The following is a 16,230-nucleotide window of genomic DNA, read 5'->3' as shown; positions in this document are numbered from 1 at the left end:
AGATCTCTCTCCCGCCTCAGGGTTCTAGAGATGAGACTCAAGTTGTCAGGCTTGTGGCAAGTCTCTACGGCCGAGCCATCTCTTCCAATTTTGATTTTTTTACTATCTTGATAATATTATTAAAATAGTAGTATATTGAAAATTCAATATGTCATCTGCAACAGTTTTGATCTTTGGAAAGTTTGGTTGATGGCAATGGTGCAGAATGCAGGAACTATTCAAACTTCATGTTCCTCAGTATGAGAAAGACCCTCTCTTCTATGGTGTACTGTGTGGAAGTGTAACCAGGGCAAGTGGGATGTAGGAGATCCTTATCAAAATGAAGAGTTCTTCTCATAAAGAAAAAGCTACCTTTGTTAGGTAAACTGATGGAATACTGTGAGCTGTGTGACAAAAGGCAGAGCTGCATACATTGTGAGCAGTTCTGATGCTCACTAGGAACAGCACCGTGACAAGTCTGAACTGGCCCACATGATGAGGTATCACAGGCGGTTTAGTGTACTGAACGTGTGAAAGCAGTGACTGACGTTTTCTGTGGCTTTGAGACTGTAAGGAACAGGAGGATGCTGATTGCATAGCACCACTCTGTTACTGCATTAACATACCAGGAAAGCATGATATTGCTTGGGAGGAAGGCAGGGTGCTGGGAGGTGGATAATTCCTCATATATTTGTAGTGAGAACAGAAATACCTCAGTCTTGTTAACTATAGCTTAGTATAAAATCTTCAGCAAGGCCCTAGTTTGGAAGAATTTCAAAGGCCTTTCATTATAATAATGGCAGTAGTTGCTCCCCTTAGCGAGGCATGTTCTCACCAGACCAACCCATACAGCCAGCCACCTCATGGCCATTGTCACATTGTAAGTCGCCAGCTACAAGAAGGCTAGTGCTCTTCAGCAGCCTCTGCCCAGCCTCCCTCAATCCAGTCACCTCCACAACCACCGTGTTGTGTGCTCTGTCCATGTTTTATAGTTTTCTTCTAATTATTTTTGAAGTTTTGGTAGTAGGTTTATATAAATCTTCTAAAGTGAGTTGAGCATTGTTTCCTCCATTAGTTTATTCTTGGATGTTTAGAAGCTGCTGGAGTTTGGATTTTCTGTTTGCAGATGAGTGTGCTAACCTGTCTGCTCAAAGCCATGTGGCTATTTAGATCTTAACTTTCATCTTTCCATTGTCAGCTGTGGCGGGTGTTGTGTTGCTCGTTCGCACTGTGTGTGGTATGTATTTATTCCATCCTCTTAACTTTTGATCTGTTACAGTCAGCATACCTCTCTCGTAGATGTGATATAGCTAGGTCGTTTCCCTTCAGTCTCCTAGTTGTTTATCTCTTCATTGCAACATTTATGTAGTCTCTTTATATTTAATGTGCTTAATAATTATACAGTTGGTCCGAATTGTTGGAGAATTAGTATCTGCAAAAAACAAAACAAAACAAGATTGGTTTGTAACCCTGCAATCAGTGCTTTTGAAGTCTGTGTTCCCGATGAAGCTGAGGAAAGCCGCTTTCCGCCTTCCCACCTCGCTCAGTTTTTACTCTGCAAATCGCAGCCTTCCCTGGTCCACGCAGTGCTGTGCTGTCCACGGTTTGTACCTCCCTTTTGTACCTGCCTCTCTTTCCCTGGTCCACACAGGGCTGTGCTGTCCACGGTTTGTACCTCCCTTTTGTACCTGCCTCTCTTTCCCTGGTCCACACAGTGCTGTGTCGTCTGTGGTTTGTACCTGCCCCTCTTTCCCTGATCCATGCACTTCAGCTTCCTGGGTGCTGGGACTGCAGTCATGTGCCACCACACCTGGCCTATATTGTATACCTTTTTGGTAGTGATTTGCTGTTCAAAATGACACCCAGCTTTAGTGTAAAGGTTTGCCATAGTGCTCCTGAGTGCAAGAAGATGTGATACACCTTGTGGGAAAGATATTTGTATACATGGAGAAAGAAAGAAAAACTAGGAGACAAACAGAAAAATAGTAAATTATATCCACTATTCACAGAAGCTATGCTTCTGGTTACACCTTCTATGCTTGTTATTTTCTGTTTTCTTTATAATATTTCTCTTTTATATTTTTTATATAATTAAACATTTTTTAATTATATAATTCACATAAATAACTAAGTTATATAATATAATTGGTTTTTAATACATGGTTAATAAATTAGTTATATAATTGAATATTATAATATTTCTCTTTATAATATTGCTATTTTAAATATGCTTACTTTCTTTGTCTTCCTTTTGGCTTCTCTCAGTCCTCAGTGTCATTATTGTTGGAGTGTGTGTGTGTGTGTGTGTGTGTGTGTGTGTATCTGGGGCAATAATATCCTTATTCATCTTCATTCTTAAAGAGTAATTTTACAGATACACAGTGCTGGTCAGACCTCATTTTGTCTGTAGGTCGAGGACGGTACCATGCTATCACCAGGCTTTTCTTACTGCTTGTGAGATCAAATTGTAGTGATCACCTGTCTTTCTGGCTATTTTAAAATCCTTTCTTTTTGTTTGTTTTGAAATTTATTACAGCATGTCCATATGTAAAGTTTCTTCTATTCATACTGCTTTGTAAATCATTAATCTAGATTGAAATCTTTCCTCTATTTGTTTTAATTTTGAAGCATTTTATTTTTAAAATTAACATAACTTATTGTATGTATATGTGTGTTTTACCAGCATGAATGTTTGTGCACCACTTGTGTGCTTGGTGACCGTGGAGGCCAGAAGAATGCATTGGATCCTCTGGAGCTGGAGTTTCAGATGGTTGTGAGCTGCCTTATGGGTGCTGGGAATTGAACCTGGTTCTCTGGAAAAACAACCAGTGTCTTTACTGCTGAGCCATCTTTCCTAGTCCCTTGTCTGTTTTTGAAAATGCTCGACTTTTCTCTCCTCACATGTAACCTAGGTTGTCTGTTTCCTCTGGGACTCAAATAGTTTTTAGAGAGGCCGTGCCGTTTTATTCTTGTCTGCTGTCTCTCTTTAATACTTTTCATTTCCTAATGATGAAAAACTTCTTCAAGTGTGGCATATAATTTAGTGGTCTCTTAGCTATGTTTAATCTGCTGTTTTTTTCACTTGGCTTTGTTTTAATCACTCATTAATCTGTAGAACTAGTGTTTTGCTCATTTTTAAAATTGTATTTGTGTGTGTGTGTGTGTGTGTGTCCTATCACATATGTGGAGGTCAAGGACAAGGACAATTTGTGGGAGTTAGTTCTCCCCTCCCATCCATGTGGGTTTGGGGAAAGGAACTCCAGTCATTAGGGTTGGTGGCCTACTGGTACCTTAACCCATTGGTATTTACTCTTTTTCAAGCTGCCCATTTTTGTTATTTTTCTCATCTGACAGTTCTATTTTATTTACATATTTAATATCTCAGAGAATTGAATGTTCTGAGAAAAGGGCAAGAATAATATATGTATTCATGTTTTTTAATGGCCCTTCTCATAGAGATCTCTCTTCGAATATGGTAGCTTTTATGTCTTTTTCCCCAAGACTTAATCTATAATCATCTAAATGACTTCAAATAGAGACTATTTGAATTCTGCCAGAAAGTCAAGAGCACTTTTGTTCTAGGTAAAGTTAACCACTTAACAGGATTCTAGTCTTAGTTGTATCAAGTTCTCTCTGCAAGGCCACCCTTAAGTACTTACTGTTGGATTTGCCAGTCATCTTTTTTATTCTAACTTCACCTTAACTCCCAACTCCTGAACTGCTCCTCCTGTCAGCTCCTTCTTTTGTTTGAGTTCTATGATACAAGCTACCTCACTCTGGCTTCCCTACCATCTTGGAATTTTGTGCTCTGCTGTTTGTAAGTCAGAGCCTCCCTGCCGTGACTTTTCAGCTCTGAAATTCAGTGCTTTGGATTCTCCTTTCACACTTTCCCATGTGATTTTGTGTGCTTTCATTTAACCACACTTTTGGTATTTGTGGGAAGGAGTTAGGGATAAATACATATTTAATTTACCTTTTTTTTTTTTGAAGTTTCATACTGTTTTTTAAATTCTGAATTAAGCTTGACGGTGGTGGTGCACACCTTTAATCCCAGCACTTGGGAGGCAGAGGCAGGCGGATCTCTGTGAGTTCAAGACCAGCCTGGTCTACAAGAGCTAGTTCCAGGACAAGCTCCAAAACCACAGAGAAACCCTGTCTCGAAAAAACAAAACAAAACAGAAAAAAAAAAAAAGAATTATAATTAAATTCTGAATTAACTGCTAGTGATATCAAGATGAGGGTTGTCCTATTTCACCAACTAGGTGTCATGCCCATGAAACCAGTAAACAGCTCATTAATGTTATTTCAATTCTCCAGACAAGAATAACATTATGACTGATGATAAGAATCACTAGTTCTGAACTGAAATTCAGATTAGCTGAAGCAGACTGTGTCTTAACCCCTCCGCCAAGTATTCAAAGCACTCTGTGCTGTGGTACTCAGAGGCGATGGTCATTGGAGGCAGACCCTTTCCTAACCTCTAGTCAAAACAAGGCTGAGTCAGAGCTGCCCCGACCAGAAGTCTTTCACTCAGAGGCTTCAGGGCCCTGCTTCAGGTTAAACACTGCCCGATGTACCATTTTACACGCTTTCGGGTTTCTTCAGGAGGCCTGTGGAAACTAGCCTGGCTAGCTGTAAATTCGCTGCTACGGTCTGGAAAGGATGAGGAATACCCAAGAAACCTTGCCCATTGCAGGTATAATGGCATGGATGCTGGGTGCGAGGTGTTGTGGTAAAAACCACTTGTGAATCTCCTAATCCCGAGGATGACCCGCATCAGCTTCTGTGCTGCAGTGTTGACTTTAAAAAATTATCCAGTATTCCTCCCTCCAGATCTCAGTGAAAATCACAGAAGAGGGGCAATGAGGAGAGCAGACGATGGTGAGGCATAGTGGCCACTGCAGCTCTGGTTAGCCGTACAAGACCAGCACAGGGTTGAGCCCACAGCATTCCATCACGAATGGGAGGACCAGGAGTCCCACACCTCCCTGGTCAGAGACTGTTGGTGGTAAATGCTTGGAGGAGGAATCATTTCCTGCAGTGGCACAGCCACTGGTCAGCTGCCCATGCTTCAGCAAATATCTTCCAGTTCGTGTTGGGACAAGAGTAGCAATTAAACTCAGTGGGCCAAACACAAAACCCACAAGTAGGAAGGCTTTTGTTGAGAAGAAAGCTTTCAGTGGAAGATGGCACATAAGATAGGGAATGGGGAGTAATTTAAAAAAAAAAAATCCAGCTGGGTCTTTGCTTCAAGTCAGAAGGGAGAAGATACTTTTGGAATCAACACTGGACATTTCACCTTGAAATGCAGCCTTAGAAGAGGACAGGCAGCCCTGGGATTCACTACTTTCCTGCCAGTTCAGGACTGCAGCTTCAGAAGCACTAAGAGGAAAGGTAGCGATGCTGCAGAACTGCTTAGGATGTTAGTGGTTTCCTGCGACAACAGAGTGCTTTCGCTTTGACAGCTGCTATGAGTTTGACTACATGGTGAAGTTTTTCAGGTTCTTATATGTTATTTATAGAAGAACAGACTTCTTTCATATTTCAGATCTGTTCTTCCGTCTATTTGTAGCATGAGATGATACTTCATGAGGGAGTTGCAGCCCTGTAGTGGAAGATCTTCAGAAGGTTGCTGATTGGTTGGATTTGCATAGGGGTGCAGGCTGTTATTGTGCCAGGCAGACTCAAATTCACTGCTGATGGGAATGACATCCTTTAGGCTACAAGTTTTGTTTTTGTCTGAAATAGATTTTGCTGCGTAGTACAGGCTGACCAGGAACTTGTGGTCTTCCTGCCCCAGGTTCCCCAATTCTGAGTTTATAGACTTGTCCCACTGTGCTAATTAGAATTGTCTTTTGAAAACAGTTGTCAATGCCAAGTATTATGGGGTAGCTGTATAACTTAGGCGTGGGCATAGCCCAGGAGCAGAACAAGTTTGGAGACTGCCTAGTTATGAGATGATACATCCTGGTGATTACCAGCAGTGTGTACCAGTTATGACAGCAGGCTCTGGAGGGTGACCTGGTTCCAGAGTGACATTTCCTGTGCTGGGTCCATAGCTTCCTCAAGTGAAAACACATCTTGGAAGTCATCTACGTTGAAAGGCGACAGCCTTACTTTTTAAAGATACATTGACTTGAAATGTTTATTTTATCGGAACAAGGTAAGAATTGTTCAAACACAAATGAGGTTCCGTGTTAAACTCTGTATTAAATTTTACTGGTTTTATCCTATATTTCTTCCCTTTAGGCCTCAATATGTTCTACTTTACATATGTTTTATTTCTTTCAAAATGGCAGTTTTATTTCATCATAACATTGTAAATGAAGAAAAGCACAGTTTATATAGAACAAGCAGACTTCTGTGGTCACTTGGCCCCTCTGCTGAGTGTGCTGCTGCAGTTAGTTGGTATCATATGCACAGGTACATGAGAATGCGCGTACCTCACAGCCAGCCGAGCACTGATACCCTGTGCTGTCAGTGCAAACATCCTGTGTTGACAGGGCTCCTAGTGCAGCCAGAGTAAGCAGAGTGGTGATCTCACCGGTGCTGCTGGTGGGCCCGGCTTGCAGCTGCTGCTTCCTGTGCTGCTGGTTGCCATTTGAGGCATTTCTTAAACTATAGGTACAGCCCCCTCGTTTTTGTGGGGCAGTGTGAGTCATGGATACAAGTTGACCTCTAATCTACCGTGTTCTAACGTTGTCTGCATGATAGTTGGACCCCTGCTTTAGACTGGAGTGATCACTGTCTCTCTCAGGTCACTGTAAGATGTCAAGGTCATTTTGTAAGTAGAGCCTCAGTCATGTATGGAATCTCAGTATCTTTTTTCAGAGTAGTCTCATTAAAGGCTCAAATGGATCTCATCAAAGGTTCAAGTGATTAAGGGTTCATCTGATACCAAAGCTAATTAAAACTGTAGTAATGGGCAGAAAAGTACTATTCATAATTTTTATATAATCTAAATTATTATTAGAATAATTTAATTTTTTTCAAGTATATGTGTATATAGTATGTATGCATGTATATATGTATGTTCAAGTATGTCTGGGCACAGGTGGTATGGGTTCATAAGCATATGTGCATATGAGATCGTGTGTGTGTGGGAAAGAAAGGGGAGGAAAAAGGGGGAGAAGGCCTGAGTTTGATTTAGGTAGTCTTCCTCCATTGCTCTCTGCCTTTCCACTGAGATAGTGTCTTTTGGTTAAACCCACAACCAGTGTGGCTAATTTAGCTAGCCGGCTTAATCCACGGATCTCCTGTCTTTTTCCAAAGTCTGGCATTGCAGGTGGTTTGCCCACTCACTCAACATCTACATGGGTCAAATGGGATCAAAGTCTGGGCCTCACACTTACAGGGAAAGTTCTTTTTGTTCTGTTGAGCTGTCTCTCTAGCCCATTACCAGATTCAGAGCTAAGTGAGTCTTTTCTTCTCCTTATTATTAAAGTTATTAAAGCTACACAAGTAGATTTACATGGAAGGAGGAAAGGTCAGGTACTTGGTCTGGTAGTTTGTGTCCGAGGGCTTGTAAGCATGCACTACCAAGCTTGCTTTTTATGCAGCCTTGGGGATGGTGAGTTCTATATTTGTATGTAGCACTTGATAACATGACTCATTCTACAGATGTGTCTTAGAAGACAAGCTTACACCTCTGTGTTCTGTATCATGAGCCTGCTGGTGATTCTCAGTCTTCATTGTGAACATGTCTTGGGTTTCTCATAGTCATGCAAAGTTTATTGTCTCTGCACTTGGACTCTCTGTTCTTCTGTGCATCTTTTTCTTGATTCTTAGAATTGAGGGATTACAGTAGGATGCTGCTGGAATCTGGTACCTTGAGACAAAGGTGCATAGAGACGGGTGAAGGTCAAGGAGGCTGGGACTATCATTGCTGTCTTCTGACTTCCATGTTGTTATTTTATTTGTACACAGCATTGTTCGAATAAACAGAATCTTGCATTTATCTTGTCTGTCTGTAAAGTGCATAGACAGTTAGATTGTTAAGCTATGCTGGGTGTTGTCCTGATCAGGCCTTCTTACTGATGCTGTAGGCCAGGTATTGTTGTTCTTGCTTTTCTGTCTAGAGGTCATAAATAGGTGTCAGAAGGATCAGAGGACTCAGTTTTATAAATCTTGAACTGAAGAACAAAGGGACATAACCCAGTGATAGAAAGACAGAGTATACCAACAGGTAGAGGGGAAAGCCTGCTGGTAAGTGTACTGTGTAGAGTCCTGTGTGCTGTGCATGGACAGTTATTTGAAACTGATGAGAGGTTGTTACTTTTATCTTTTATAGACAGGAAATAACAAACATTTTCCTAACCTCACACAGTTGGGGCCAGACTTGAACTCTGATTTCTGATTGCTACATTTGTACCCTTCTCCTTGTCTCCTTAGAGGTGGGAGGGTAAGAGAGCAGGGTTCATTACAGGCCCTCTGGAAAAATTAAATGTTCAGAATTCACTTATTTCCATTTTTTAAAAACTAGCTTTATTGAGATGGTGCACATGCATTATACCTCACCGACTTAAATGGATGTGGTTCTAAAGCTTTCATTGCTCATGCATTGTGTGGCATCACCAATAGACACTTTTAGATCGTATTCAGTACTCTAAAGAGAAGTCCTTTTACATACTTACCCCCTTATATTTAACCATTTTCACCTTCACACCAGTTGCCTACTTTTTATCTGTGTAGATTTACCACTCTGGACATTTCATTCAAATATTATCAAATATTAGGTGGTCCTTTGCAACTGGCTTTTTTCACTTAATACTTTTCAAAGTTCATTTATACTTTTTTCTTGATGAACATGGTACAGGTGAATGGATATATACTGTATTTATTTTCTTAGATGTTGATATAGTTTTGGTTTGATTCTACTTTATGCTGTTCTGGATAATGCAGTATGAATATTCATAATAAATTTAGGGGCAGTGTTCATGAATAGGGCAGATGTTTTAATTTGCTTTATATGTGTGTCCTAGAAGTTAAATCGCTGGGTGGTATGGTAATATGTCTATTATCTTGAGAAGAAATAGACTTTTAAAAAGGAGCCAATTACATTCCCATCACCAGTCTACAAAGGGTTGTTTCACCATATCCTTACCAACACTTGTTCATGTATCTTTAGTCAGGAGCATGGATGGTGCCTTATGGCTTTGGTTTGCACTTTTCTGACAGCTGAGGATTTCAAGCAGCCATTTCTCATTGGGTTCTTGTCTTTTTCTTATTGCATTGTGAGAAATCTGTGTATTCTAGATACAGGGTCCTTGGTTGATGTATGATCAGCAAACATTTTCTTCTGTTTTGTTGTTGTTCCTCCTTCCTCCTTTCCCCTCTTTGTTTTATTTCTTAGAGAAAAGGTCTCACGGTATATAGCACATGCTGACATTGAACTCATGATCCCCTGCCTCTCTTCTGAGTTCTAGGATCTAGACCTGCCCTTTCATAGGCGTGTGTGTGTGTGTGTGTGTGTGTGCGTGTACGTGTAAATGTTGTTGTCAAACCTGGGGCCTTGCACGCACTCTACAAGCACATTACTGAGCTACATGCTCAGTTCCACTTTTTACTTTTTATCATGGTTTTATCACTTATATTGAAACACACACATGTAGCATCAATAATAAAAACCCGGAGACAGATATTGGGGTTCAAACTGAAGATCAGAAAAGCAAAGCAGCCAACCACTGGCTCTTACCTACCCCAAGACTGAAATGGCGATCCTGCCTCCATGAATCCTCAGAATGAGACTGAACTGAAAACGGTCTCCTCCCATCTTGTATTTCTCTCTAGTGTGGGGATTAAAGGTGTACACCACTATTGCCCAGCTTCTATGGCAAACTGGTGTGGCTACTGCGATTAAAGGTGTGTGCCACCACTGCCTGGTCTGTATGGCTGACCAGTGTGGTTGTTTTACTCTCTGATCTTCAGGCAAGCTTTATTAAATGAAGTATCAGTACCCACACATACAAGATTACTTTGTTGATATCTTATTTTTATTTTGTTATTCTTTTTTTCATTTTTGATTTTATTGATATTTTGTTTTTTTGTTTGTTTTAGTGTGAGGAAGGAATCTAGATTTATTTTTTGCATGAGGCTGTCTAGTTGTACTGGCATTCATTGAAAAGTGTATTCTTTTCCTGTAGAATCATATTGTTTTATGGAAAGTTATTTGACTATAGATGAGTTTATTTCTCAACTCTTCACTTCTGTTCTATATACCTATCTAGACAGATGTCCAGCTCTGTCTTGATTACTGGCCTTTGGGGTATGTTTTAAAACTAGGAAGTATGAGTCCTCGGACTCTGCTCTGTAAGCCTCCTTTTGCAGGTCTGAGTTTCTTGAATTTCTATTTCATTTTGGGATCATCTTGTTGAATCTGTGCCAAACAGAGATTACTTTAGATCAGTTTGAAGGGAACCACCCCTCCCTCCCTGACACACACACCTTTGAGGCGGTGGAGAATCAAACCATTACCTTGCTACAGGCATTCTACCACTGAGCTACATCCTGGTCTGTGACAGTTGTAATTTTAACAGTATGAAGTTTCCTGATCATGAACTTGACATTTCTTCCTGACTCAAACCTTAGGAGTCTAGTTCCTCTAGATAGAGATGTTTATTTCAGCTGACTTTGATTTATATCAGTGAAATTGAAGTCCTTATCTAGATGACCAGGCACAGTGCCAAGTCTAACTGTTCTTCATTAAAGATGGATTAAATTGATATAAAATAGATTCTTGTCTCATGCTTTCTTTCATATGAACCTTCATGTACATAGGGTGTTGTCTGTTTGTTGGTTCATTTATAAATGAATGTTTATCTTAAATAGTATTTGTAGTACAAATAATAAAAACTCAGAGACAGGTATTGGGGTTCAACCTGAAAACCAGAAAAGGAAAGCAGCCAAGCCACTAGAGAAGTCTTAACTCTACCAAGGCTGGGTGACCACAGACTAAACAGACCAAGTCCCTCTCTCCTCCCATTTTATATTCCCTCTAGGCTGGGATTAAACACATGACTCCCTAGTACTTGGATTAAAGGTGTGAGGCATCACCACCTGGATCTGTTTCAGTATTGATCTTGTGTTGCCCAGGGTGGCCTTGAACTTGCAGAGATCCTTCTGCCTCTGTCTCCCAAATCCTGGGATTAAAGGTGTGTACCACCACTGCCTGACCTCTAGTGGCTTAGCTTTGCCCTACTGATCTTTAGGCAAGCTTTATTTATTAAAACAAATAAAATATCACTATAAGTATTGCTTCTGGTAAACGTCCAGGCCCCTTACCTGGAGGTGAGTGTGTATCAGAAGAATAGCTGGAGTGACTGTAAGGGAGGGGCCTTCCAAGCTGCAAACATTCTGACTCTTGGTTTCTCTTTGGTATAAATAGTCTTTCCTAGGCTTGTCAAGGGCATGTACCAATGATGTAATAATGGTGATTATATCAGAAGCAGCACAGGTAGCTATTGGCTTGAAAGGTAGTGGGGCTTTGGGCACTTATTCCAAGAAATCACATGGAATTCTTCATCTTTGACAGAAGACTTTAAAAATTAGCGATGAAGACACTGATCACTACTATTGTGATATTCCAAAGAGTAAGCAACTCAATAAATAGTGTTGCCTCTTGTGCAGGACAGTGCGTTTGGATGTAAACATACGGAACATTTCTAGGGCACAGTGTTCCTTCTCTACCAGCTTCCTTGGAGCCTGAAGAAGAGGAGGGGGTGTGTAATGTGTAAGCACTTTCCCCTTTATTTTTTATATTTTGATTCTCAGTCATTATTTGCCTATTATAAAATGAGACTCTCTAAAATAATATTCTTGTAGCTCATTTTCATGTGAGCATTGGTCTGTAGTCATTCCTCCTTCCTTCCTGTTGCTTTAGGAGTTGTCTGTGCAGGATCCGTGCGTGAGTCCTGGTGATCTTCTGCCTGGTTGGTGAGACTGTCGGAGTTGAGAGCAGCACCAGACACAATTGTTCCAGAGCAGAGTTTTGAGAGGGCTGGAACAGATGTTTCTCAAATGTGGCCGTAGGGTGCTCTGGCCCTATCGTTTACCCTCCTGCTCACCACCACATGCCCGCCACATGGTTTACAAGTGAAGGCCCCCAAGTTAAAGACATATTCTTTTGGTTTAAGGCTTTGTCCTGCTAACCTTCAAACGGCATCATGAAATATGTGAACCGTAAACATGTACTGTAAACATGTGTAGTTTGTAGAGGGCAGTTTCTGTGGAGGCAGCAAGGAAAGCGATGGGGAGAAAAGAACACATGGTTTGATTACTAGCAATGAGAGAGTATAGGAAAAAAGCAAGTGTACTGGTCAATAAGATAGCTTATATAGACATTGTTACTTTACACGAAGACAGCCTTCTCAGGGTATTAGAAATGTCCCTGAAGACCTACATCCTCCCTAAAAAACTCTTACTGAACTGTAAGTCATGGGCCAGATCTATCCTGCTGTTTTCACAAATGCATTTCTTGCTGTATTGTAACAGGCTAGATGCCATCACAGGGTTGGAAAGAAAATAGTGGGGAAGAGAAGGAAAGAAAATTGGCCAGGAGAGGAAGCAGGAGAGGCTATAAGCTTTGTAACAACTGTTCCTTAGCTTACTTGTGAGATGAATTCATTGTTCAGCAAAACACTTGCCCGTCCTCAAGACTTACTCCATAGTTTTTCAAAGTGTTAGGAACAAACTCGTGTTACACCGGGTACCAAACTGCAGCAGGTGATCCTTTGGTGGGAAAACCATATCTGAACTATAACATGTAACATTCCTATTTATTTACCCATTGTCAGTGGTTTCTTTCACACTTCATAGTGGAGCTAAGTAACTAGAACAGCTTTGGCCTGTAATTCCTGTAATATTTATCTTTCACTCTTTATAGGAAACTTTGGCCAACAGCTGATTTGGAGAGTCTAGGCTTTCGGGAGGTTATGCATGAACCAGAGATATTTTGAATGTCAGCAATCTTGCCATTATATGATTTGAGGTCATTTGTATAGACTGACAGACTATTTTCCCTCCTCCTTCCCTTCTCCCCTTATTTTTCTTGTTTAGAGCTTCATACTAGAGATTGAACCAGGGATTTATGTGTGTAGGCAAACTCTACCACAGAACTATAATCCAACTCCAAAAACAGCAATGGTGATTTTGCTTTGTGTGTATCTAATGTTTGTTTTAAATTTTGTTTTGTTTATAAAGGATCTTTCTCTCTTTTTGGTGTGTGTGTGTGTGTGTGTGTGTGTGTGTGTGTGTGTTTCGAGACAGGGTTTCTCTGTGTTGCTTTGGAGCCTGTCCTGGAACTAGCTCTTATAAACCAGGCTGGCCTCGAACTCACAGAGATCCGGCTGCCTTTGCCTCCCGAGTGCTGGGATTAAAGGTGTGAGCCACCACTGCCCGGTTTATAATGGATCTTACTGTGTTGGCTCAAGTTAGTTTCAGACTTTCAATTCTTCTGCCAAGGGCATTAATTTTAAGGAAAAATCACTTATTATCAGGATGCATGAGACTTAGGTTTGATTTCAGGGAAACACACATATACATAGGAATACTTGCTCATGAGCAAAAGTTTAACTTTGAAAATAATATAATGAGACGTTTTCAAGTTAAGTAGACAACAGGACTAATCTGTGATTATTCACAGATCTTATTCCCTAGCTTCCCTCAGATAATATCATTTTATTACAAGAAACAAATGTTATGATTTTCCCCCAGTCATTTTCTATCCCTTTTGAAGACCAAGTATTTGCCAGCATAACTTATTCAAATTTAGAACAGTGCTAGTCTTACTGTTGGAAATTAGGTAATCTCACTCTGTTCTGTTTCTTTTCATTTCTCTCAGCTTGAAGTCAATGGCCCAAAATGACTCTGCTAGTGGAGACTCGCTTCCGTAAGGAGAAAGACCAGGTCAGAGGCTGGGATGAGCATGCCACTGCACCAGATCTCTGCCATCCCTTCTCAGGACGCCGCTTCCGTTAGAGGCTACAGAAGCAAGACCAAAGACAAGGAGCAGGAGCAGGTAACGGGAGAACTCCTCAGAGTGCCTTCCTGTGGGGGTTATTTCCTGTTTGCTGTGGTCAGGTACTGACTGAGCAGCCTCCAAAGGAAGGAAGGATGGATGGATGGAGGGAGGGAGGGAGGGAGGGAGGGAGGGAGGGAGGGAGGGAGGGCTGTTCTTCTATCTCTGTTTGAGGGCAGATGTTTGGCAGTGAGGATGGCATGGTGGCAGGAGCATGGAGTGGCGGGTCACATTGTATCCCCTCAGGAAGCAGAGAGAACGAACACTGTGCTTGGCTCACTTCCTTTTCTTTATAGTGTCTCACGTGGGTTAAGTCAGTCTGTAAACACTTCACCAATACAGACTCCTGGATGATTCTAGATCAGTACTAACTTCTGTTACAAATATATTACTTGAATAGTTTTCACTTTATTATTTTCACATGTGTATGATGGTGTGAGCATGTGTGACCCACAAGTGGAGGTCAGAGTACAACTGGAGAGTTGGTGATCTTCCTCTGTGGATCCTGGAAAATGATCTTAGGTTATTAGACTTGGTGACAGTTACCTTTACCCTCCGAACCATCTCAACAGCCCCAACCATTACAATTATTTTACTAAAATTCCACAAACTGCGATCTAGAATAATACCTGACTGAGCTCCGAAGGACTGGTTTCTCTGCAGATGAGCACCCCTGGCTGTGTTTTGAGGGGATTGTCTTCTGCTGGTTTCTGGGTTCTGAGGGTTTCTTAGTGTAAGTGGCACGCTCATCTCAGTTGGCTAAGTTCCTGACCATGTCTTCTACATTCCTAAGATGAAGTTTTTACATTCAGGTCGTTATAACCAACCTATCTCTGTTTTCACGCTGCTGGTGATCTGGCTTGACGCTTAAACATCAGTTGGATCAGGTCACTGACGGAGGAACTTCAGGACTAATCTAAGCCCAGAGGGTCAGGAAGAGCTTTCTGCAGAAAACTGGGGTTGTGCGGAGAGCTGTAGTTAGGGAAAGGAGAAGCAGAGCGACTCAGGTTGAGGATATGCATATGGACAGCCCCAAATCGTTTGATGCCGCTTGTGATCTGCCTGTGCTGAGAAGTGAGAGAAAGAGAAGCCCAGCAGAGGTTCTGGTAGCTACATGGATCAGGTCTTTATCTCAGGTAATACCCAAGGTGACTTCATGCACAGATCTCTCTATAGCATGCACTGCATGGGCCTGTATCTGCTGCTCTGTGGAGGGCTAATGACATGTACATACTTACACTATCTGTGCATGAAGACTGACATCACTTTCGGTGGGATGAGGACTGCTGGGACTATTTTGTAATCATAAAGGATTTTTCTTGCTGTCACTTACTAGTGGATAATTAATCCTTTAAGAGGATTGCTGCTTTTAGGTTTGTTTTGATTTTTAAGACAGGATCTCACTGTGTAGTTCTGGCTGTCCTGGACTCACTGTGTAGATCAAACTGGCCTTGAAGTCACAGAGATTCACCTGTCTCCTGAGTGTTGGGTTAAGGGACGTGAGACATCACAGTTCTTTTTATGTTTTTATAGACACTAACCCATTACTTCGCAGTGTTCAGTCTCTTTTTGGAAACCTGAGTTGCTTCATTTCAAAAGAAATTACTTTTTAATCCTCACTGCCTTAGAGAAATTTTTTCATTTTTAAAGTTAGTAACATCTTACTTTTAGGCCTATATTAAGCAACCTTGTGTATATTTAAATGTGTGACTATTAATGCATATGTAATTTAGTAGTCTAATAGATAATTTTATGATTGGTCTCCAAGTCAGTATTTGAAAATACACATTGTTTGTCAGTTGTTTTAAGTTACTTTCCATCTTAGGACAATGTCCATTTTCCTGTCTCAGTGGGTCAGGTATCTAGAGCTTGCTATAAGTAACAGCATCTTTTCCAAATTAAGGAGAAAATTTTAGTCCAGGGAAGTTGATGTTCCCTGGATTCCCAGAAAGAGCTAATCCCCAGCACTGTGAGATGATTCTACCTTGATCAGGAGTGGCCAGGAGGCAGGGATCATAAAGGTCCAGTTGCTGCTTCTAGTGGTAAACATTGCCACGTTATTATGACTGACAAACAAACAAAACCCGTCTCTACTGTTGTGAGTGTTGCCACTTAAATACTGTGGCTCTGGAAGAAATACCACCCGTCCCACTTTAGTGAGACAAGTTTTAATATGCGCTCTCTGTAGCCCAGGCTAGTCCCAGAGTTAATCCTCTTTCCTTGACCACCTGAGTGTT

General features: G+C 41.1%; 1 protein-coding gene across 5 annotated transcripts in view; it reads left to right on the top strand.

The window, feature by feature from the left end:
* Marchf8 (membrane associated ring-CH-type finger 8) overlaps positions 1–16,230 on the top strand; it is a 69,144-nt gene that overhangs the window by 17,495 nt on the left and 35,419 nt on the right. For 4 of the 5 annotated variants that reach the window (XR_009056353.1, XM_057757993.1, XM_057758199.1 and 1 more), the window contains exon 2: positions 13,817–13,993. Coding sequence is in view for 3 of the 5 variants with exons in the window: in XM_057757993.1 (XP_057613976.1) it covers positions 13,895–13,993 (99 nt within the window). In the remaining 2 variants the exon portion in view is untranslated. Of the gene's footprint in view, positions 1–13,816; positions 13,994–16,230 lie in introns of those variants that run through there. The other variant, XM_057758117.1, reaches the window with a different exon arrangement.

The sequence above is a fragment of the Chionomys nivalis genome, chromosome 1 (genome assembly GCF_950005125.1).
Source record: "Chionomys nivalis chromosome 1, mChiNiv1.1, whole genome shotgun sequence".
Lineage (NCBI taxonomy): Eukaryota > Metazoa > Chordata > Mammalia > Rodentia > Cricetidae > Chionomys > Chionomys nivalis.
Note: the sequence above shows the minus strand (reverse complement) of the source record. Positions and strands in the feature narration are given on the sequence as shown.